A 22,713-nucleotide genomic window follows, 5' to 3' on the forward strand; every position below is an offset into this window, starting at 1 on the left:
ACTTTTCCCGTTTGTGTATTTCCCTCAAACCAGTGAATACGTTATGATTTGGGCTCCCCGCGTGCCAGTGTGTACGTGAAGTGTGTGGGTTACAGTGAGTACTACGTCTCACCCGCCTGTGTGGATTCACAGGAAGTATGAGTTACGAAGTCTGAAGAGAATGTTGAACGGTCTCTGCTGTGATGACGGCTACACCTTAGCTCCGCGGTTAGCGCATCGCTGGCCTCAGGCGAAGGTGCCTGGTTCGAATCCTGGTGATATCAGTCAATTGTTTCTTCAGACTTTTCCCGCTTGTGCCTTTTTGTGTCTCAAAGCAGTGAAAATCCACCCAAGTCGATAATACAATGTCATTATAGTTGGATTTGATGAATGCCACAATATACTTTGTATTCAGAAATTCAGGGTAGCCTTAGTTGACTGGTGCCGTATGCCCTGTTTGCTGCTAACATTTAGATATACAGGGGCAATCAGAGGCGTGTCAAGGCTTGGTGCAGCAAATCGAACAATATTTCTTGGTGATATCAACTGTATGGGTACGGAATCAAGTCTTCAGCTGTGTACGTCCCATACTCACAAATGCAGCAGTCTACAGAATGCCGGCGTTGAGTGTGGTAAGGGTATACAAACACAATCACAAAGCATACAAATATTTAACTTGTATGCTTTCAGCGCTGTTAACTCCCCTACCAAAGTGACTATCTACAGGACCATCATAGACATTTTTATGCGCTGAATGAATACCCACCAACCATCAATGCACTATGGTTTATATACTGGCCAAGTCCCACTGTACATGTCACAAGTCGCCTCATGAATGCATTGTGCATGACACTTGGAGTAGCGACATACTCTGCAATTTACTCTCTCTCTCTCGCTCTCTCTTTCTTCCTCTCTCTCTATCTCTCTCTCTATCTATCTATCTCTTTCTCTCTCTCTCCCTCTCTCTCTCTCTCTCTCTCTCTCTCTCTTTCTCTCTCTCTCTCTCTCTCTCTCTCTCTCTCTCTCTCTCTCTCTCTCTCTCTCTCTCTCTCTCTCTCTCTCTCTCTCTCCCTCTTGCTCTGACTCTGTCTCCCTGTCTCTGTCTCTGTCTCTCTGGCTTATTTTGTATGGTATCATGTTCCCTAGCCAAGACTGATACACGGATTGCTGATGGCCTGGCCTATATTGGTCGAGTGGATCTGTGGGTTGACTTCAGGTGGTCAGGGATTTGCGCAAGGTCAGGAAGCTGGACATTGGCCGAGGCTAATATTGTATGCCAAGGAATTGGGTAAGATTAGCATTGTGCAAACGTGGAACTCATAAATATTTGGTAATAGGAGAAGGACCAAACATTTACAAGTCTAAGGCCACCCAGCATTAATTCGTTGTTTCGGATCACTTCACTTATCCGTACCAGGGTTGGTCGGTCGGATTTTATAATAATTTTACAAGTATTATTTTATTAAGAACTCAGATGGTGAACCAAGGAAAAACTTTTGTAACATGGAAATCGTGGGCACAAGGTATGCGATCGAGTCCACCAACCAAACCCGATTTTGAACAGTCAGACGTTCACAATCTAGCACAAAACTGACAAGGAGTAGTGAGAAATTCCACGGCATGAAAGTCAGCTTGAGCACTGCTCGATAGCGCTAACCAACGGCCTTCTAACTTGGAGAGTTCATAGTTATTAGTACTAATTCCAAAAAGGGAAGACAGGCGCCATCGAACCGAGCACAAGCTACATTACAAGGCTTCATGGAATGCTGGCCTGGTAAGATGACGGGATGCCAAGACCAGATAGAACGGTCAAACCACAATTCGACAATGCTAAGCAACAACCACCCAACGTGAGAGGCTCAATATTATCAGGGATGAAAATATGAAGGGGAAGCTTCGCGAGGACGAATTGTAACAAACCGAATTCCAGTATCCTACAGTACTGTACTTAGTTGATGACAAAGATGGACTAGCTAATTGCACTGACATGTACATGTATAGCATCACACGACACAACCTGTCTGTCTGGTCTTACTGTCCCGTCATCATACCAGGCCAGCATTCAATGAAGCCTTGGAATGTAGCTTGTGCTCTGCTCGATGTTATTGTTATTCTGACTCACCGGCATCTTGATGATATTTGTTTTAAATGTTGGAAACAAACAACGTATAACTTGTGCACTTTTGGCCCTCCTCTTTCAAATAAATGGTGCTGTGGACTTTATCGATGTCAATTCTCGCATGCGCCGATGCTGCAGAGCCAGAGAACAGTACGATCTGCACAGTTTTAGACTGCCGACCATTTTCTTTCCTTCTCTACACTGCAACATAGAGAATCATGGAATTCTATAGAATTCGATTTTTAAATATTTACAAAATAATTAGGGGAGTGATTTATGAATTCATATTACCCTTTCGTCAAGACGTCTTGATGCACGGGAACGTTATCAAACCCATCGTGAAAATACTCCCACTATTGTGATGGCCGCAACACTCCCGATGGAATAATTATAAGGTCGCTGTGAAACGTCTTTTACGGGCAAAAGAAACAAAATGGCTGAAAATGCAATACAAATTTAATGCAAACCCATAAAACCAGAGAAGGAAAAAGCCAGAAGAAAAAACTCGGATGTTGAGCCAATAATAAATGTTGAAAGGAAAAGGACATATGGATACGAGTTTAGAGTAAATCTCCATCACTGTAACTAGATACTGTAGGCAGTCAGAAAGTGCAACAACTAGGAACAAAAGTGACGGAGTACTGAGACATTCGACGTCCTGATACCTTGCTTTAACGCATTGTTTTGCTGCGCTTACCTTCCCCTCTTTGGTCTTTCCATAACCTTGAACCTTCCGAGTTGGAAGGCTGTCGGTTAGCGTTACGGAGGTGTGTTGAAGCTAGGTGTCAGGACATCGAATGTCTCAGTACTCTGTCAGTTTTGTGCCTAGTTGTTGCACTTTCTGACTGCCTATAGTATCTGGTTACAGTGATGGAGAGTTACTCTTAACTCGTATCCATATGTCTTTTTCCTTTCTACAAAAGAAAAAAAACGTGTTTGATTAACACTATGTACGTGGTATACTTGTAGCACCACTCCAAAACTACAGCAGCACATAATACAGATTAAAATGCAATTAAAATCATAAGAACTAAGACAAACAACACCTCACAAATGGCCCTTCACAACAGCCAACTCTCGGAGTGCATTGACTGGACGGTGGTATGCCGAGCGGGAGCCGCGGATGCACGTTATGGCAGCTCTTAGCAGAGGGAATGCTAAACGAGTCCGGATATAGCACATCATTAACTTCTTGTTGTCGTTGCTAGCCAGCATACCGCACAAACGCTTGAGGAATCGGTTGGTTTCTGGCGACGTACATCCGGTCTTGGAGAAGATGAGGGGAGTGAAAGTCCCACGATCGACATGTATGATACGCTCAGCGTATTCCAACTTCTGTCTCCGTTTGTGCTCCAGGAGAAGGGCGTTAACTGGCTTCTTTGCATATGAGCCGGGTCCCGATGAAAAAACCGAATATCTACAAATGCGTCCTGTGCCCTGGTCCAGAAACCTCGCATCTTTATGTCAGCTCTTGCGTCATCCACAACATTCGTGCTGCCTGCTCGGAACACTTCACCAGTGACAGGAGCAAGCGGAGACTCAACCAGTACACTCTTGCACACCTCTGTAAGCAGGTCGGCTACCAAATCCCTCACCTCATTGTGGCGGATTGTGGGAACGCTTTCCGTTGGACAGCACATGGCATGAGTTACGGAGAAGGTCTCTCCACAAACACATGTGGCTGGCACACCCTTCAAAGGCCACTCATAACGTAGGGCAAGCGCATTCCGAAAGTCACCCTTTGACAGATGATAGCCATGTCCATCAAGTGGCAACGCATTCAACCACGTTGACACTCCCTTCTTTGAGATGGTTCAGCCTCCGAACAACTGCATATGAAGCTGAGTTGCGAATCTCATTGTACATAATTATTCTCTTCCTCCAGGCGTCGCTCCCGACCAACAGCGGACTTTGCGCGCAACGCGGACTCGATTATAGCACGTAGAGATCTAGGTAACCACGATGCGTCATGTTGGTTAACAATCTCAGCCACCTGGAAATCAGTTACGAACCGAGACGAGGTTTATTCACAAGCCGCCATCGGCAGGAAGCGCGGGATAGCAAGCCCGCCAGGGTGCGTGGGCAAGCGCAATAATGATAGCTACTCATCAGTAAAGACTTTTCTCCCTGTGAGCGCCGGCAGCAATTCATTTGTCATGATTATGGTCAAGAGAAATCAAACAATCATCGGGGGATGGGACCGTGCGCAACATGTAGGTCCATCGACCACGCGAGCCATGAGTGATAGCTGTAGAGGCAGCATGCGGTTCAGTGTGCGCAAAGACAGTGAGGCGTCGTAATTCAACAATCCATTTTTCAACTGTTTCCTGCACATTGTTTGCAATTGCACTAGTCTCACCAATTTCCGCACCCAAGTATTACACAGTACCAGTAACTATTCGTATACCACTATTATGGAAAAGTGAGATGCCTCTTCAACCATGCCAGGCTCTACCAGAACCAGAGTCTTCTTCGAATTGGTGTAATACTCAAATAGCCATATTTTGACCGTTTTCTAGTAGACTTTCCCACCACAAGCGCAGACATCGCAGCCTTCCTCCATCGCTGGAGTCATCCGCATACCACGTCTGGCAAATGGACGGGCAATCTGCCTGAAGGCGCTGAACCAAAGGCAGCGTGGCAAGGGCATAAAAAGCACCATATAAAGGGGATCGCCCTGTGTAGTGCCCTCTTGCGAGGCCAACTGCCCACCACTACGCACCGGCGGATTATGCCGGCAGAAAATGTTGAGGGGCAGCAGCTCTGTTAAGGCTATTAAATGCATTACGCGCGTCCCCTAGCAGAATGCCTTCTTTAGACTGTTCAATAATTATAAGGTCCTGAAGGAATAATTGTAATGAAGCTGAGTTGTGAGAGATGTCTTATGCATGGCGTTTTGTCCGCATCGTATTTTCACTTTTTACTTCTCAGCTGAAATTTGATGCTGAATATTAGCGATGATGCTGAATATTATGGCATGTGTTCTGTAGGTACCAGCGAGCAACTCGTGTCATACCTGACTGGACCGTGCGTAGCACCTCTGCTATCACTCTGCAGAATTTACAGTGTAAAGGAGACGAGACAAGCCTAACACAATGCAATTACTGGGCTCCTAGGCGTGGCTGTGGTCCTGCTAGTGCTGGAGTTGAATGCGGTAGGTCAATTCAGCTACTAGTATAATGAGCCGTGATTAAGCGATCACCAGACGGCATTCTATTGGACAGCCTGGAACCTCTCTGTTCTTAATCCATGATTAGCAAACACAGACCTATAGGTCAAACATTTTCAAAATTGGTTTTTTTGACTAAACATTTTGTTGGTCTCAATGTGACGGCCATGTAAAGCGACTTATACTGAGCTTGTATACAAACTCCCATCTCTTCCCACACAACACTTCAGACAGGATATATAGACCGAGTAAAAGACCGAGGTCCCCCGAGGTCTTTTACGAGGTCTATATATCCTGTATAGACCAACTATGAGGTCTATAATCTATTTATCGTGTTCTCCACGCAATAGTTTCTCTTCATATACGACATATCCTTGTAATTCTAGTATTATACTATAGCCTATACCGCATTGTACTGCATTGAAAGTCAAGATCATTGTTTAAACTAGGTTCAGCATCGGTAGCACAGTGGCTGGGTGGTAAGGAAGAGTGACTGAGATTCACAAGGTTGTGGGTTCAAATCCCATCTTGTGTATTTCTGCTTTCTTCTAAAATTTCTTTTTCTAAGTTGGAGAGAAAATTTCTAAGTCCAAGAAGTTCTAAGGAGTCAAATATAAGTAGTCAAATATATCGTGTATTTGACTAAGCAGTTTGTCCCAGCCTTACACTTACACTAATTTGCCTTACACTTTTCCCACAATTGTCACTTCGATTACGAGCATTTTAAAGTGCAGAACAAGCAGGCAAATTAGCAATGTTTCGCAGAAATAACAAGTAGTACCAAAAGTAAAATAAGCGAGAATTCGCCGACGGTGCCTACCTTCGAGGTTCGGATAAGAGATCACAGTTATGGTTGTTTCACGATGGGTGGCGTCGGACCAACAGCACAACATATTTTGTAAAAAAAAAAAAAGTAAATTATCGTGTCCGTTCCTGAAGGGAACTCACGACGGCCGCTAACACCCGATAAATCCTACAACATATTTGTGAGTGAAAATAAGTCCGTTACGTCTTCCGCTCACTTCCTTTGTCTGGCAGTGTCTGCCTGTACGAATACCATCATTTATGTTTACAGGGGCACTCTTCGATTCTATAATTATTATGTCGCCCATCCAGCTGACACTATTGCACAAATATGGCATTGTTCGATTTCCTTCCTAAATTGTTATTGTAGAGGTATTGCGCCTCCGTCCCTACTCTTCAACTCAAAGTAACATTGGAGAATTGGAAGTATTTGAAAATGGACGATGGGGAAATATTTGCGCCAATCGCTGGACGCTTACCGAGGCCAATGTGATCTGCCGGCAGTTATTGTAAGTTGTGTTAGTGCTGAATAGAAATGACTAAATTTCCATAGTCAGATGCAATTCTTGTGTGAAAAAAGCTAATGCTGGGTGTGGTACATAAGAACTCATGTGACCCTACAAATTGACTGTTTCGTATAATAGCAGTATACAACAACATAGTTATCTTCTAACGTAGAAGCTGCGGCGAACTCAGCCATACAAAATTTGGTAACACTCCAACAATCTACATAGCGCTCTTGGCCCTCATTCACAACACCACACTGGAGTAACTCCACACCGAGGAAATTCGATCTCGGGTAGATGTTCCATATCTCGTCCTCCTCAAACCGTACCCCAACTCTCTCTTTCTCTCTCTCAGCTCTCTTTTTATCTGTCTTGTCTTTCTCTTTTTTCTTTGTTAACTTTCCCGGTTGTTATGTTCTTTTCAAGTTAATAAGACAAAAATCCTCCAGACAGCTGTTTAGCTCCTTGTGAGCTCCTCAGGGTGAGGAAGATAACGCATGAATACATTGAATTGTAGATAAAGGAATGTACATATTTTTATAGGGTAAAGGTGGAGCAGTTGCACCCTGTCCATATGGAAAAGTCGTCCAAAGTCACAAAATCAGTTTTGAATGCACTTTATATTTCCTTGATCTAGATATCCAAGAGCAATTCAGGCCATAAGGCAGCCAGGAGGGCAAAATCGATCTCTCACTGAAGTCAACTGTATTGGAAATGAGAGAAGTCTTCTAGAATGTAGCTACCAGCAGTCAGGCAACAACACATGTAGCACTCCCCTCAATGCTGGTGTTGATTGTGGTAAGAAGACGTGTGGATAAGGTTTCGGTATCCAAGCATGTATCTGTTTGAGAGCTGTTCAAATTTGGATCCTATCACGAAATCTGTCAGGTTACATACCTACTTTGTTGCATATGTGCAATTGACTTTTCTGGTGATATTGGAGCCGCACCTGTCATTATGAATTTCAGGAAAAGGTTCCTCCTTGTCAGAGGATTCCTTCTTTTTGCTACACATGTGTGTGACGCGGTGTGTTTCTGTCCATAACGGCCACACCTGTAATGCTTTCGGGCTCCACAAATTTCCTAGTTCGAGTCCCAGTTACTCATTATTATTATTAAATCTGACTTTCTGTTGTTTGAGATGTATAATCCTAGAACAGCCACCACTTGCAGTACTCCTAGAACGGCCAACCGGTGTCATTGGACACCTGCATACATTTCCATGCCTACGACCAATATAATAGTTTTGTTTTCAGTGCAGGCTATCACTAGCGGCATTTATATTGTACACTACACATTAGGATTCACCCAGACACTATTTTTGGCTATAGTCACCAAAGTACAATGCCAAAGAAAAATACGACCAGATATTTGTGTAAGGACGTGTCTCTATACTGTTTTCTGTTCAGCTGATCTTCCAGTAAGACTGATGGATGGGTCATTCTTAGCATACTCGCGTGGTACTGTAGAGGTTCGTAATCATCTTGGTTCTTGGGGTACGGTTTGTAGCCCTTCATGGTCAATACTGGAGGCTAACGTTGTCTGCAAGCAACTTGGGTAAGCAATTTTAACACCCGTAGCGAAGAAGCCAATTAGATGAGCATCAGTGCACTGTTTTCTTGTGGCCAAGAGCTTTAATCCCGCAATTAATATCTAACCCGCAGAAAACAAACAGTTCTTGGTTACACCGCGCAAATCAATTGCATTCGAATTTCACGCAGGAGGGCATCACCTGGCATATAGAATACGATACAAATAGGAGGTTAGTTGTTCCTACGTGGAACATGATATGCTTTCTGCCGAACTTGAGACTTTCCTGACTCACAACTGCCATCCCGAGCACACAAGGAGCACGTCCCACCTTGCACTCGGCAAACCTCCAAGAAAACACTGCTCCCTGCTCAATACACAGTGTTTCGGGGGAATTCACCCCTCATCGGTTGAGCTTGAGTAGGCTGAGGAAGATTGTACGTGAGAAGTATCATTACTTATAATAGTTTTCTCATGCCAAACCAGCAACAATGATGCAAACGTACAGAAATGCTCTATTTCCAGCTCAACAAACGCAGCAGATAGAGATTTAAAAGTGGAGCGCTTTTTTTCGAGGCGTGCTGTGTCTGGGAGCTGGTTCCACAGGATAGCTCCAGCATGGCTAATGCGCTTAGCTGAGGATGCAGTGGTGGACACAGGAATGATGAGTAACTTGCTGCTCCCTCCTCGTGTTCGGAGAGAGGGACTACGGGTGAAAAAGCTTGCAAACAGAGTACTTGAACATTTGTTCAGGCAGCGCCACTTGACAGATTCTCAACTGCCGTAACATTGGGCATGATTGCCCGTTTGACTTGCGAGGTATAATAAAAACAAATTCATCCATCCATCCATCTGTCCGGAGCACCCAAGGCGCACAACCCACCTTCCACTCTAACCTCCAGAAAATCACCACTCCCTGCTCAATACACAGTGTTTCGGGGAGTTCACCCCTCATCAGTTGAGCTCGAGTAGGCTGAGGAAGATTGTGCCTAAATATTCACCACCTATTTATTAGTGCATGCTCTACGGGCCAAACCGTCACCAGGAATCCAAACTCACAGAGACGCTCCATGGGGATTTCTGGCAGGTTACACGCAGGAATATACCAACTTCTTCAAAACTAATGCTACCGAATTCGCTAATTCAAAGGTTTGATACAAATATGGCTAATGTAGTGCAGAACAGGGATAGAGTATGCAGTAATAGTATGCAACAAGGCACAAGCTAGGGCTAAGGCATCACGATGTGAGTTTGTAATGCTACTGCATTTCAATGTTGACAAATAATTGCCAGGCATGTGCAAAGTATAGTGCATGTACTGTACATGATACTTCTTTTTGAAGTGATTGTATAAGAAATGAAGTTGATTGTTCCAACTAGGAACACACGCTTCTTGCCGAACTTGACACTTGACTGACTCACGACTGCCATCCGGAGCACACGAGGAGCACGTCGCACATTCCACTCGGCAATCCTGCAAGACAGCACCACTCCCTGCTCAATACACGGTGTTTCGGGGAATTCACCCCTCATCAGTTGACCTTGAGTAGGCTGAGGAAGATTGTGCCTGAAAAGCACCACTTATATACTGCTCTCCAGGCCAAACCATCACCAGGGATACAAACTTACAGAGACGCTTTGTTTCCAGCGCGACAAACACCCCTGGTGATGGTTTGGCCTGGAGAGCAGTATATAAGTGGTGCTTTTCGGGCACAATCTTCCTCAGCCTACTCAAGCTCAACTGATGAGGGGGTGAATTCCCCGAAACACCGTGTATTGAGCAGGGAGTGGTGCTTTCTTGCAGGTTTGCCGAGTGGAATGTGCGACGTGCTCCTCGTGTGCTCCGGATGGCAGTCGTGAGTCAGTCAAGTGTCAAGTTCGGCAAGAAGCGTGTGTTCCTAGTTGGAACAATCAACTTCATGACTATTACCGCCGTAGTCGCAACTTCTAAGCTTATATAAGAAATGTTTTTTTTATTCTCTGTGTGTGTGTGCGTTACTTGATCATGTATTTGAGTAGAACAATACAATAGTGCCTGTAGGCGGACGGATTTTCAAGCTTGATTGGGCACGCGTGGTTTTTACAAAATCATTATTAACCAAAAATTCAATCTAGAGCATGGAAGTGAATAGCAACTGAATAGAGCGATTGTCACATGAAAAAACCTTTTTTACAATATTGCTTCGCAGATTTATTGGTGCCAATGCGACTATCACTGGAATCGGACGCCATATTGCTGTCAATATCAACCATCCAAAGTGCAATGGAACTGAGAAGAGTCTTTTCGAGTGTTCAATATCATCATCCTCATTTTGTCCGTATTGGTTCGACAGTGTTGGAGTGGACTGCGGTAAGTGTGTGGCATCACACCAATGTAGTATGATGAACGCAAACCTGAGATAGGGACAATGACATACCTAGCTATGAATTTATATACTAACGTAGCTGTGAGGCATGCGGCAGATGCACCTTTGGGTGCCTATTACCACCCTCGATATCGAAACGGTTGCGGGCAAATCAGGGTGGCTGGCAGGTATGCGAACAATCCACCAACATTTGCGGATAATCTAGATTGCAGTTTCCTTGCTAAGAGTGTGATATTCGCTAGAGAACTGTTGCTGCAAGGACAGAGAGGACTACTGCCTTGCTCTAGGCATCTTTGCAGCATTCATGTGCGATCATTCTGTTACGTGGTATATGTACATGCGAAATACTTATCATAGGAATGTATCACCCATTCACTAGAAACCCAATGGTACATGGTCCGTAGGAACGTGATACTAGTACATGCACACTGATAAAGACACCAATACATGCAAATCTCAGACTATCACTTATGATTACTTGGTCACGTGCTTACACTTCCTGGCATCTAGCATGCTGCCGACGGCTCTAGACCCTGCCTTCACCATATAAACTCAAAAGGTACCATTTGCAAGCGCTTCTTGGAAGGGGAATGGTGTGTTTTTCAGCGGCCCCACTAACCACAGGTATTTGGACAATCGTGCCATGGAATGAGGGCAGCATGGGCGTAGGTTCAATTTTAGTTCCAAACTACTTCTTTCCCTGTGCATAGCGATCAATTACGTATTTTCCAATGCCTCAATTGTGTCTTTCTCTTAGACACAACCGCCAGCCGAATTGTAGGTGATCCACTCACGCCTGGCTATGGCGGTCAAGTGGAAGTCGATGGAAATGGACAATGGATGAGCGTATGTGCAAGTAACTGGACACTGGCACAGGCCAGTGCGGTATGTCGAAATTTAAAGTAAGTAGAAAAAACGACGGCGTAGAGAATTAACTCGTAAAGTTGGTAAATTATACTTGTGCTATGAAACACCCCATTCCAATGCCCTCAATATCGAGTCATATTTTCTGTTGAAATAACGGAAGTTGTTCGAATGTGCAGCGCTATGGAAATGGGTGTGCCCATCCGAAGTCCTGATTTCAGGCCTTCCACTTGCATTACACTGCGAAGGAACTCGATTATACACAGCATTACTGCTCCATCACTCGGTAGGTTATCAATATTTCCAACGCTGCTTGACCTTCAGCTGATGTGATTACGGAGGTGAAGCATTGACAGCCGTAAAGCGAATCACAGTATTATGAGCATTCTTCAAGTACTTGTTCTACATGGTTGTGAAACAATTGTCCTGTCCTAATGTCGCTCATCATACAAGTCCAAAATCATAAGAAATCTTGTGTATAAAGTAAAAAAAGTAAATTATCGTATCCGTTCCCGAAGGGAACTCACGACGGCCGCTAACACCCGATAAACCCTAGCGGCAGATGCAGCGCCTAACGGTGGGGGTGAGTGGGTAAGTCTCACAACCACTGGCACAAGTGCCGAAAGCGACCCCATTAGCTGCATCCATGTACCCCTTGTGCCTGGCCACAAGTTCCCAGTTGACTGTGGGTAGCAGCACGGCTGGAAAAACCGCTCCCAGGCAGGACTTGAACCAGGTACCTCTCGTATCTCAATCATGGTCTTTGACCAACCCACTGTGCCTGCCCTATCTTGTGTATACAGGGATAGAAATTTGTGTGAAGAAATGTAGCTCTAATGGCATAAAATCTTCTTCTACACAAACAAAAGTGTGGGTAAAGAAATTGCTGAGCAGGTTTGAGCAGAATTAGGGAAGGTGGTGGGTTGGCAAATATCCACAATGTCCTTTCCAGTCTAAACGTTGAAAGTTGACAAATGTGTGAACCCTGATTTTAATTTCCCTTTATTACCGGCCTGCAGACTTTCGATCATATTTGATCGAAAGTCTGTAGGCCAGTAATATCTTCGTAACTCCATCATTTCTTGTGCGAATTCAACAATCGAAAGGTCTATTTGGTAGCAGAAACTCCAAGCTATCCAATGCAACAATCGCCGAAGAGTTACGATGTCGGACGCCTGAGATATCGCGCGCCGTATTCTCATCTCGGCAAATTCAAATTTTTGATCGATCACTTCGCCATTTTTGGGGAAAATCCCTTTTCGTGTGCTCTTTGAGCGACTAAGCACATGATAATGACGTAGTCGGCTGAAGTTTGAATCGTCTCAAACAAATTTGAGCGTTCTGCGATGAAGGAGAGTGGAATGGCGTTGATGGGACGAATTTGCTTGCATATCAGGCTTGGAGACGACTTTGCTGTGTTACCGCGCCTGATTTGTGGCGACTGGATAATGGAGCTTGGTACCCTGGCGCTGCTCTCGCCAAGAGCTTTCCAACGAGCCCTAGATTGTGAAAATCAAGTGAAGGAGACCAAAGTTATGACCTGGTGAAGTTGGAAATTGTGCTGAAATTCGTAATTCTGGTGCATGCTGTGCAAGTAATCCGGTAATAAAGGGTTAAGTCCAAGGTTGCTACTCTCTACATGATTATACATTCCTTATAGTGCCAGACTGACTCCCCTCCTGACGACATCCTACCACCTGAACTGCAGTATGCGGATGATCTAGACTTCATTGGAACTGATGAGCAAGAGCTAGAGGACGTTCATGATCAATGTGCAGAGACCCTCCCAAGCCATAACCTCACCGTTAATACCTCCAAAACTGAACGAACAAAGATATACCTGGCTGATGATCTGGAGGAGCGTGGTTCCGAAGCATGGAGAAATGCGAAGTCGCTGGGATCACGGCTAGGCTCAGCGCAAGATGTCCAAGCCAGAAAGGCCCTAGCAACCCAGGCATTCTGTTCGTTGTACGCACTCTTCAAGCATCAGTCTACCTCACTACTGCTTAGAGTTGCGCTGTACAATACCTATGTGAAGCCAGTGCTGTTGTAGAACTGTGCGACATGGGGTCTCACAGATGCCACCACCAGAGGGATTGACACCTTTCATCGAAGGCATCTGAGAACAATGGGTGCCGTTAAGTTCCCGAACACAATTACCAACAAGCATCTGTACGACATCTGCGGCTCAGCACCAATTTCGCTCGAGATTGACCAACGGCGTTGGGAATTCCTTGGTCACGTACTGAGAATGCAGAAGAGCTCTCCCCCACAGCGCGTGTTAGAGTTTTCAGCCACCGCGAGCCTGCGCGGTCGACTGGGCCGACCCAGGACAACTCTCCTCTCAGCTCTTTCTCAGGACTGCCTAGCCCGACTCGGCATTCGCCTGGGCACGCTTAGAGGCCTTAATCAGCTGCGGCAGTTGGCAGGGGATAAGTCACGGTGGAATGGCACCCCGCGGCACTCATCTTCCTCTGCCGAGCCGCGTCCTTGACTTATCCCCTGCAGGGTGAACATCGTGCACGAACAGTCTACCGTCTTTCTGACATTGCCACTCGAACTTGACAATAGAAGCTGCTTTTCGTATGTGCAGTTACATTGATGGTGTTTTTGTCTTATGTTTGTGAATCCTTCCCGGAAGCAAATGCTGGTTTTTATGCATTCGTGTAATTACTCAGCGTTATTTGCAATAATAATAATAATAATAATAATATAGTGCCAGACAGATAAACCTAAGAAGCAGCAGGGCTCGTAGCTGAAATGCCCATAATTATTATAACATCAGCACGACAGAGGGAGGCATAGTGGGATGGTCTAAGATCATGATTGAGAAACAGAGGGTACCAGGTTCAAGTCCTGCTCGGAAGCGGAAGGAATTTTTCCAGCCGTGCTGCGACCCACAGTTAATTGGGAACTCGTGGCCTGACACGAGGGTAACATGGATGCAGCCAATGGGATTTCGGTCTTTGACCACTTGGTGGTGGGTCTGATCTACTCACCCCCCACCGTTAAGGCGCCGCATCTGCGCCTTTATCCTAGAGGGTGGTGGCGTTCCCACGGCGGAACGGCGGATGCGGAAAACTCGGCTTCCAGTCGAGTCTCACGCGAACCGTGAAATTTATTAATTTTAACATCAGCACGAAGAGACGAAAAGATCTGATTGTGGATCTGATGAGGCCTTTCATACCATTACTTCTCAAATCAGTACAATGGTGATACTGTGACGAAGCACAACGATGTCAGTTAATACGGCATATCGGCGGAAGAATTGTGATGAAACGTACACAGGCTGAATGATGGTGTGAGCTTGCCTCATAAGGATTTACAACTGGCTTCGTCTCTTCGTGTGATAGTGTGTTTCCCTCCGACTAAGTCTCTATCATATTATCGTACATTTGCAAGACTCCTTTAATGTAATGAAGTACAGTTCTTTAGGATCGATTTCCGTGCATTCTCCCACTGTGCTGTCTAGGTATGCGGGAGTGTATTCCGTCACCAGTCAGAAACAAATCACTTCGAATTACTCGCTAGTTCTGGATAATCTTCACTGTGATGGAAATGAGACTAATCTGCTGCATTGTAGTCACGATGGTGTGGTGAATCGCACATGTCCAGACTTCAAGCTAGCAACCGTAGAATGCCGTAAGTGATACATGATTCATTTTTCTACAATACTCTTAATCAATACTCTTAATCAATGGATGACCTTGCTTTTAAAATATCCTGACCACAAAGCCCGCGCGAGAACATTTCCAGAAGGGTCAGGCTTGGACAGAACACAGTCTAAAATGTTCGTGATACTCTTTCTCCTGATCGCAGCACATTTTGTTATCTAGTCATAATAATCTTGTCGAAACACTGAAAACTGTAAAGAGGATACCTCACTTTGTCATGAACCTGATGTCTCTAAAAGCCATCAACAGCTTACCTTTCCCTTCCCTTTCGGCATATATGTGGAGTGGTATTCTGCCTGACAGCGCTAGGGATGCCTTTCATCACAAACAGCGCACGCCATTAGACTATGGCACAAACACACCTAGGCGAAATGTATGTAACAATAACTCTACTTCCCAGTATTACGAATATTCACTCCACTGCAGCTTCTGCTGCTTCATCTGGCCTTGCAGCTATTGCTCTTTATAATACTGTTGGCAACTTTCTAGGGCTCCTTCTGCTGCTCCCGCTGCTGCTGCTGCTTCTGCGGCTGCTGCATCTTAATGGCTGATGATTCTGCTCCTCCTTTAACTGCTGCTGCTACTTCATGTACCACTACCACACCCAACTATGAACTCTCTGTATTACAGCTAGTCACGTGCGATATTTATACTGGACATGGCGGGCTCACCAAGCAGGGATTGCTTGCTGCCAACGGGCATATATGATATGATTTTAATCTCTGTGTGGTGTCTTCTGCAGGGACTATTGAGATCTCCGTACCACCAGAGAGCGTCATTGCAAACCAGGGATCCAATGTGTCACTTACATGCTCTGCACATGGCAAGCCTGCACCACAAATAGCATGGACATTTAACGGTACCCCACTGGCTCCTGCACTATACTCAGTTAACACAGAACCGAACAGCCTGGCTCAGTACAGTAGTAAATATATTTCCTCCTCGACACTGGCGATTACGGATGTATCCTTCAATGCCAGTCTTGGAAACTATAGCTGCATTGCAAGTAATAACGTTTCGACCCATGAATCAAGTGCACAGGCTACTATCACAGTGCATGGTAAGTTAAACAGTTCTTACCCAAACACATTCCGCGAGTGTCACAATCACATGTATCTCTATGGTCTAAAGACCATTGAAACATCAGTCCTGCCGGCATACACATGTACTGTGAATCTAGATATACTCGGAGTGATATTTTACAGGGAGGACGAGTACCAAGGAACTACAAAACATGCTCTTATTATTGTTATACGCACGTCCGCGTTTACGGCAACAGTAAGTCCACGTATTCGCATGTGCCAAAAGAGAGGCAGAGTGGGCAGAGAGGAAAAAAAATGTAAAACATATGTAAGACAGCAGGCGATAGGCACATAACTCATGTTCGATGATAGGTGCTCAATGCTAGCCCTTTCCCAAAGGTGCTCGCCCTTTTTTCGCCCTTTTTGACCCTTTTTGGAAAAGCCCGTTTCTTTTGCCCTTTATTGTGTTTTTTGGTGAATATCGCCCTTTTTGAGCTTTTTTGGCAGAAAAAGTGCCAAAATCTTTCTGCTCATGCATGTGATTACAGTTTCCGAGTGCTCGATGGGCCTTGGCGCGTCGCTTTTTTGGGGGCAACAAGTTGGTGAAGCTTGTACCCGGTGTACACAATGCTGTAAAAAGTGGGGGTTTTGAACTTTACTTCCTGTTTTGCCTTTCGTGAACCCATAAATGGAAGACTGCATATTCATTTCTCAGCTTGGGTTCATATCTCTGAACATGTATCATGGCTATGCTTCACTGAAAAAAGAGCACTTTTTACCTGTTTTCACTGAAAAAAGACACTTTTTGCCCATTTTCACTGAAAAAAGAACACTTTTTCAGCATAATATCATTTTGAGGGACGCGAAAAGCACTAAGTTCGAATTAAAAGAGCACCTTTGGGAAAGGACTACTCAATGCACGGGATCTATTCGAAAGATCAAAAAATAAAACAAGAATAACAGACAACGGCGATAGGTTTGTAACTCAGGTAAAAAATAATGCTCTAGGGTCCATTAGTACCATCAGACCATTAGAAACTCGACAATCAGAGTTAATGTGATACCATTGCACAACACTGACCGATATCAATTTCCATTCTCAATCTTATTCTCAATCAATCTGTCGTACCGGTACTTGTAAACAAAAGGCACACGCGAGGTGATCGTTGGTAGGTATTGATTCGTCGCAAAAAATGGACAGTACGCAGTAGTCATTCGGATGGTCCCTTGGGTGCGGGGAGCTGTGTGTCAAGTACGAGCGAATGTAGAAGTGTAAGAAGTTTTTAAGTGTGAGAAGTGTGAATAGTGCCAAGGGTGAGAACATAATCGATCCCCCAAGCCTGCTATTGGTGATGTTGAAAGTCTCATATATTTTCCCTATTTTGAACCGAGGCCCCAGAGGCCTGAAATTTGTTGCAGTTGAAATTATTATTTTGCAAGGTACGTCGTTGAAAAAGATGGTACAGGCAGCGCCAGTACAGTGTGTAAGTCTTACTCAGCCGAAAATGTTTTAGCCCATGGATTCTGAAATTGAAACGCGCTGACAACTTGTAGACTTACATTGAGCCATTCTGAAAATAATTATCAGAAGAACCAGAAGAACCAGGGAGCAACAGAGAAACTAAGTCTTAGTATCTTCTTCCAAATGCTTACAGGCAATGTAGGCAATATGAATTCATTTGCGCTCAAAGGTGACAGCTTGCAATGAACAATCGACCTAAACTAGCCATAACAACATGATATATCCTGAGGACAACGAAGAAGCCGATCAATTGACCTTGATTAGCCTTGTAGGGATTTGCATCCAGGGACTTAGTGTATGCAGAAACACCGTTCCACCTCTCCTGTATTGATAATTTTGCATTTTACACTTGCGTGTGGATCGTTGCAGTTTTACCAGTGGGACTGGCGCAGAACGCACACCAGGCGGTGACAACTGGCCAGCAAGTGAATATGACTGTTCTTTTGACGGATTACGGATATCCAGCTGTTCCGCTGTGGAACATTACTTGGGCAAAGGTGCGTGATGTCTACTACCTCCAGTAACACGTCATGCAGTGGTTTAATAATAAATAATAATAATAACCCATTACACAAGCGAGGGTCCCTGGTTCGAGTCCTGGTGGTGACAGTCAATTTTTTCTTCAGACTTTTCCCGTTTGTATTTTTCCCTCAAACCGGTAAATATTTTATGACTTGGGCCTCCCCGCGTGCTAGTTTGTACGTGAAGTGTGTGGGTACAGTGAGGGCTGCGTCCCACCCGCCTGTGTGGATTCACAGGAAGTGTGAGTTGCGAAGTCTGAAGAAAACGTTGAACGGTCTCTGCTGGGATGACGACTACACCATAGCTCGGTGGTTAGAGCATCGCTGGCTACAAGCGAGGGTCCCTGGTTCGAGTCCTGGTGGTGACAGTCAATTTTTTCTTCAGACTTTTCCCGTTTGTATTTTTCCCTCAAACCGGTAAATATTTTATGACTTGGGCCTCCCCGCGTGCTAGTTTGTACGTGAAGTGTGTGGGTACAGTGAGGGCTGCGTCCCACCCGCCTGTGTGGATTAACAGGAAGTGTGAGTTACGAAGTCTGAAGAAAACGTTGAAGGGTCTCTGCTGGGATGACGACTACACCATAGCGCAGTGGTTAGAGCATCGCTGGCTACAAGCGAGGGTCCCTGGTTCGAGTCCTGGTGGTGACAGTCAATTTTTTCTTCAGACTTTTCCCGTTTGTCTCTTTCCCTCAAACCAGTAAATAATAATAGTAAAAATAGTATGAACAGGTCGCATATAGCCCGCATAAAAAAATCATACGGGGTCATGCATCTGTCAATGATCGTTAACCAGAGTTGCTTGTTGGTGGCGAGGTTGAGGCATTCCTGAATCGGCACATTCAGAGGTTCGAGGTCTTCTCTGATGTTGTCGACCCATCTCTTGTGCAGTGGTTTACCCAGTAGTAAATATGTGATTGTGTTCTTACCTGCTCAACTGTACAGCGCCGGTAGCCGAGAGCGTTTTGCATCATTTTCTTACTGTGTGCATGGCTGTTTTCTTAGGATGGTGATCCGTATTGGAAGAGCTTATCACCAGGACATGTGCTGTCCCGTAACAACCTTTCACTGGTTATTCTCCGCGCGCAATTCAGTGATTCTGGAACTTACGTGGCTAGACTTGGCAACCTTGCTGGATACATCCATGTGAAGTTCAATATCTCTGTGCAAGGTGAGTTGCTAAATGCTCTAATCCTAGCGTATAGTTTCACCACCTTTACATTTTTCGTGATAACATTGACCCCCTGATGCAGTCGAAGTAGCAACAAGAAGTAATATAAAAAAACTTCCTTGAAGTATTACTACGGAGGATAAGCAAGACGAAATTCGCGTTCGCGTTCGCTCTCCAAGGAAAGTAGAACTCAGTGACGGAATTCGCGTTATGAGAAGGATTAGCAAACAGAATTCGCACATGCATGACGTTGACACGACGTACATTGTGTACAGACAGTACAGCGTGGTAAATTAATTTATGACTGCCCTGACACGAATCCGCGATTCGTGTTCCGACTACTTTTCCGAACGAAAAATGCGAAAGTTCGCAATCCAGTTCGCGAACTGAAAAATGTTTGCAAACGCCAACGCAAATTTCGTCTTGCTAATCCTCCGTAATAAGAAGTCTTGAAGCTTCGTGCAGCTTCTTGCGCGCAGACGTAAAGTTCTTCTCTATTCTCTAATTCAACTCAGATACTGAGCCAGTAAAGATAATTAAAATAGAAGAAATCGCATGGAAACGATTTATTAAGCAACTATCCACGACGGTGACAAGACAATAAGTCAGAAAGTGCGATAACAGGGCACAAAACTGACAGGCTACTGAGACAGTCAACGAACTGACACCTACTTCAGGAGCGCTAACACATCTCCAGTGCGCAAACCAGCAGCCTTCCAGCTATAATGGAATTCTTTGCACAATTTGTACATAATTTGCACATTTGCACATTACAGGTTAGGATACCGCAATGCAAACACTCAAAATACGGTCTCTTTGCTGCATACGTCATCATCCTTTTCACCAAATTTTCTGGCATGGCCCATCCTCAGGGTAAAAACAGAAAGGGTAATGCGACAAACAGCGGAGTGAGTAGATATGCAATGCGGTGGTGTAGGAAGGTGATAAGAAGAGCGCGGAAGAGAAACGGCGCAAGAAACGTGTGCACAGAGTAGCAGTACTGCTTAGAGAAGAAATACATTGCTGAAAGAAAAACAGAGACGGAAGGTGAGGGGACACCACATTAACTAATGGAGACAGGGGTGTCAGTAAACCTCTATTTCTGCACTCAGTGTATCACTTACTTCGAAGTAGCTGTAATGGGTACTACTCTTGCCATGTCATTTCTCCAAATATTTCACAGATTGCATTTCACTTGAGGATCAAGCAACAAGACCTTTTTTTGTGAAATTCGTTCTAATGACGATGGTAAATAGCTTGAAACTTGTAGTTTCCCTTGTTGTTGTAAGCTTCCTGTCTCCTATTCAGTCAATTCCACAAACTTCGTAATACGCCGATATCATTATTGTAATTTTATAGTGAAGTAATTTTATATTTTGGTGATTGCAGATCTACCAGTTGGACGTGCTCTGAATGCAGTGCAGACTGTACAAATCAAGCAGCCAGTGAACATGACGGTTGTGCTGACATATTCAGGAAAACCGTCAGTACCGTCGTTGAACATATTATGGACAAAGGTATGTTATTTGCTTCTTGACTCCATTTTACTACTATTACCATTAGATGCATTTAAGCAGTTGTGGCCGGATTGCCACTCTCACTTATGCCATTCAGGACACCATGCGGTGAATGAAGAGAGAGAAAGAGAAAGAGACAGACAGACAGAGACAGACAGACAGACAGGCAGACAGACAGCCAGACAGAGACAGAGAGATACAAACATACAGATAGAGAGAGACAGTGAGATACAGAGAGACAGAGAGAGAAACAGCGGGACAGAGAGAAAGACAGACAGAGACAAACTGAGAGGGACAGAGAGACACAGAGAGCAACAGTGAGAGACAGAGAGATAAAAGAGCGAGACAGAGACACAGAGAGGTAAAGAGGTAAAGAGAGAAAGAGAGGGAGAGAGAGAAAGAGAGAGAGAGATAGAGAGAGAGAAAGAGAGATTATGTGGATACAGTGAGTGATGTGTCTCACCGTCTTTTTTTCTTTTTCCTTTTTTTACTATGGTCACATAAGCAACTCGAAAATAATAGCGAAAGACAATGGTAAAATGGAAAAGGACATAATGGAAACGAGTTAAGAGTAACTCTCCATCACTGTGCCCAGATACTCTATACAGTCAGAAAGTGCAACAACTAAGCACAAAACTGACAGAGTATTCCGACCTTCGATGTCCTGACACCTAGCTTCAACACATCTCCGTCACGCTAACCGACAGCCTTCCAACTCTTAACTCGTTTCCATATGTCCTTTTCCTTTCTGCATTTGTTATTGGCTCAACATCCGAGTTTCAAAAGACAATGGTAATGAGACTTGAACAAATGTGACAAATGCTCAACAGGCGATGCACTGAAACGACAGGGTGATTGCTTAGTGTTCCAGAAAGCGTGAGTTTCGCAATCTGAAAAAAATTGTTCAATGGTCTATGTTGGTGTGACATCCAGACCATAGCTGTGTGCTCAGCGTTTAGCCGGACTAAAGGGAAGGGTCTCTGATTCCATTCATGACGGTGGGAGTCATGTTTTTCTTCAGTCGTTTCCCTCCTCCTCCTCCTCCTCGCCCCCCCCCCCCGCAACTATTGAGTAGTAAGAATTAAGGTTGTCATTAATTGGATCTTGGAGTGCACTATCGAGGCACCCTGCCGTCGAAAACAACACACTTCTCCCAGCAGCAGGCAGGTCTCTTGTCATCACTTCCAGAAAGAACTCCGTAGTCAGAAGTTTTACTCGAACAGTCAGTTCACGGTGAATTTGTACCAGCTCAATGGTATATCATGAATAATGCTATATCATGAATAATGACGTTATAAAAATCGTTTTCACTTACAGAGCAACCGGTTAGTATACTGTGTTAGCGGTCGATCAGGAAATACACTGCAACTGCAAATCTTAGCGCTTTGTACACTATGCGCCCCATGATCACTTACTGAGTGTCTCGTTGTACCTTGTCATGTGGCTATGATGAAAGAAAAAAAGATTCCATTTCTTCTGTCCTGGTCTTCGTGACAAACTAGTATTGTGAGCGTGCTTACGCTCAATTGGACGAGAGAAAATAATGGCAATGCATCCTAGCAAGCATCTACCTCATCATAATTATTTTTAGCAGCGGAACAGTGCAGTGGGACAGTGGCGAGTGTTACTGAAATTTCTAACCCAAATTGTGACGTCTGATGTTATGCAATGCCAAGACGAGTACAAAGACAAAAAGGAGAACAGAAATTCAAGAAAAATCTGAGTTTTTATAAAATGCGAAACGCAATTGAAACATAATGATGTGTGCTTCACAACCCAGAGACCCATATTTAGAGTTGTACCCAATGCTGTAGACAGCAAGCTGTTTCGGCCATAAAGGCCTCATCAGTACAGCTACGAGCTAAATAGGCCGAGCTACCAGCCATGGTACATAGGAGGCACCACAGGCATTAAGATAGCTCGTCGCTCTTGCGCCAGAGTGCTCAAACTACA

The 22,713-nt window shown here is 44.6% G+C and overlaps 1 protein-coding gene across 1 annotated transcript in view; it reads left to right on the plus strand.

Moving 5' to 3' along the window:
- LOC135825239 (uncharacterized) overlaps positions 1 to 22,713 on the plus strand; it is a 90,362-nt gene that overhangs the window by 37,357 nt on the left and 30,292 nt on the right. Inside the window, exons 10-22 of the mRNA XM_065337975.1 lie at positions 454 to 611; positions 1,126 to 1,267; positions 5,089 to 5,252; positions 6,442 to 6,580; positions 7,215 to 7,375; positions 7,986 to 8,133; positions 10,296 to 10,456; positions 11,230 to 11,374; positions 14,809 to 14,978; positions 15,753 to 16,070; positions 17,924 to 18,051; positions 19,078 to 19,243; positions 20,633 to 20,760. Coding sequence (XP_065194047.1) covers positions 454 to 611; positions 1,126 to 1,267; positions 5,089 to 5,252; positions 6,442 to 6,580; positions 7,215 to 7,375; positions 7,986 to 8,133; positions 10,296 to 10,456; positions 11,230 to 11,374; positions 14,809 to 14,978; positions 15,753 to 16,070; positions 17,924 to 18,051; positions 19,078 to 19,243; positions 20,633 to 20,760 — 2,128 coding nt within the window. The remainder of the gene's footprint in view (positions 1 to 453; positions 612 to 1,125; positions 1,268 to 5,088; positions 5,253 to 6,441; positions 6,581 to 7,214; positions 7,376 to 7,985; positions 8,134 to 10,295; positions 10,457 to 11,229; positions 11,375 to 14,808; positions 14,979 to 15,752; positions 16,071 to 17,923; positions 18,052 to 19,077; positions 19,244 to 20,632; positions 20,761 to 22,713) is intronic.

The sequence above is a fragment of the Sycon ciliatum genome, chromosome 9, assembly GCF_964019385.1.
Source record: "Sycon ciliatum chromosome 9, ocSycCili1.1, whole genome shotgun sequence".
NCBI classification, from domain to species: Eukaryota; Metazoa; Porifera; class Calcarea; order Leucosolenida; family Sycettidae; genus Sycon; species Sycon ciliatum.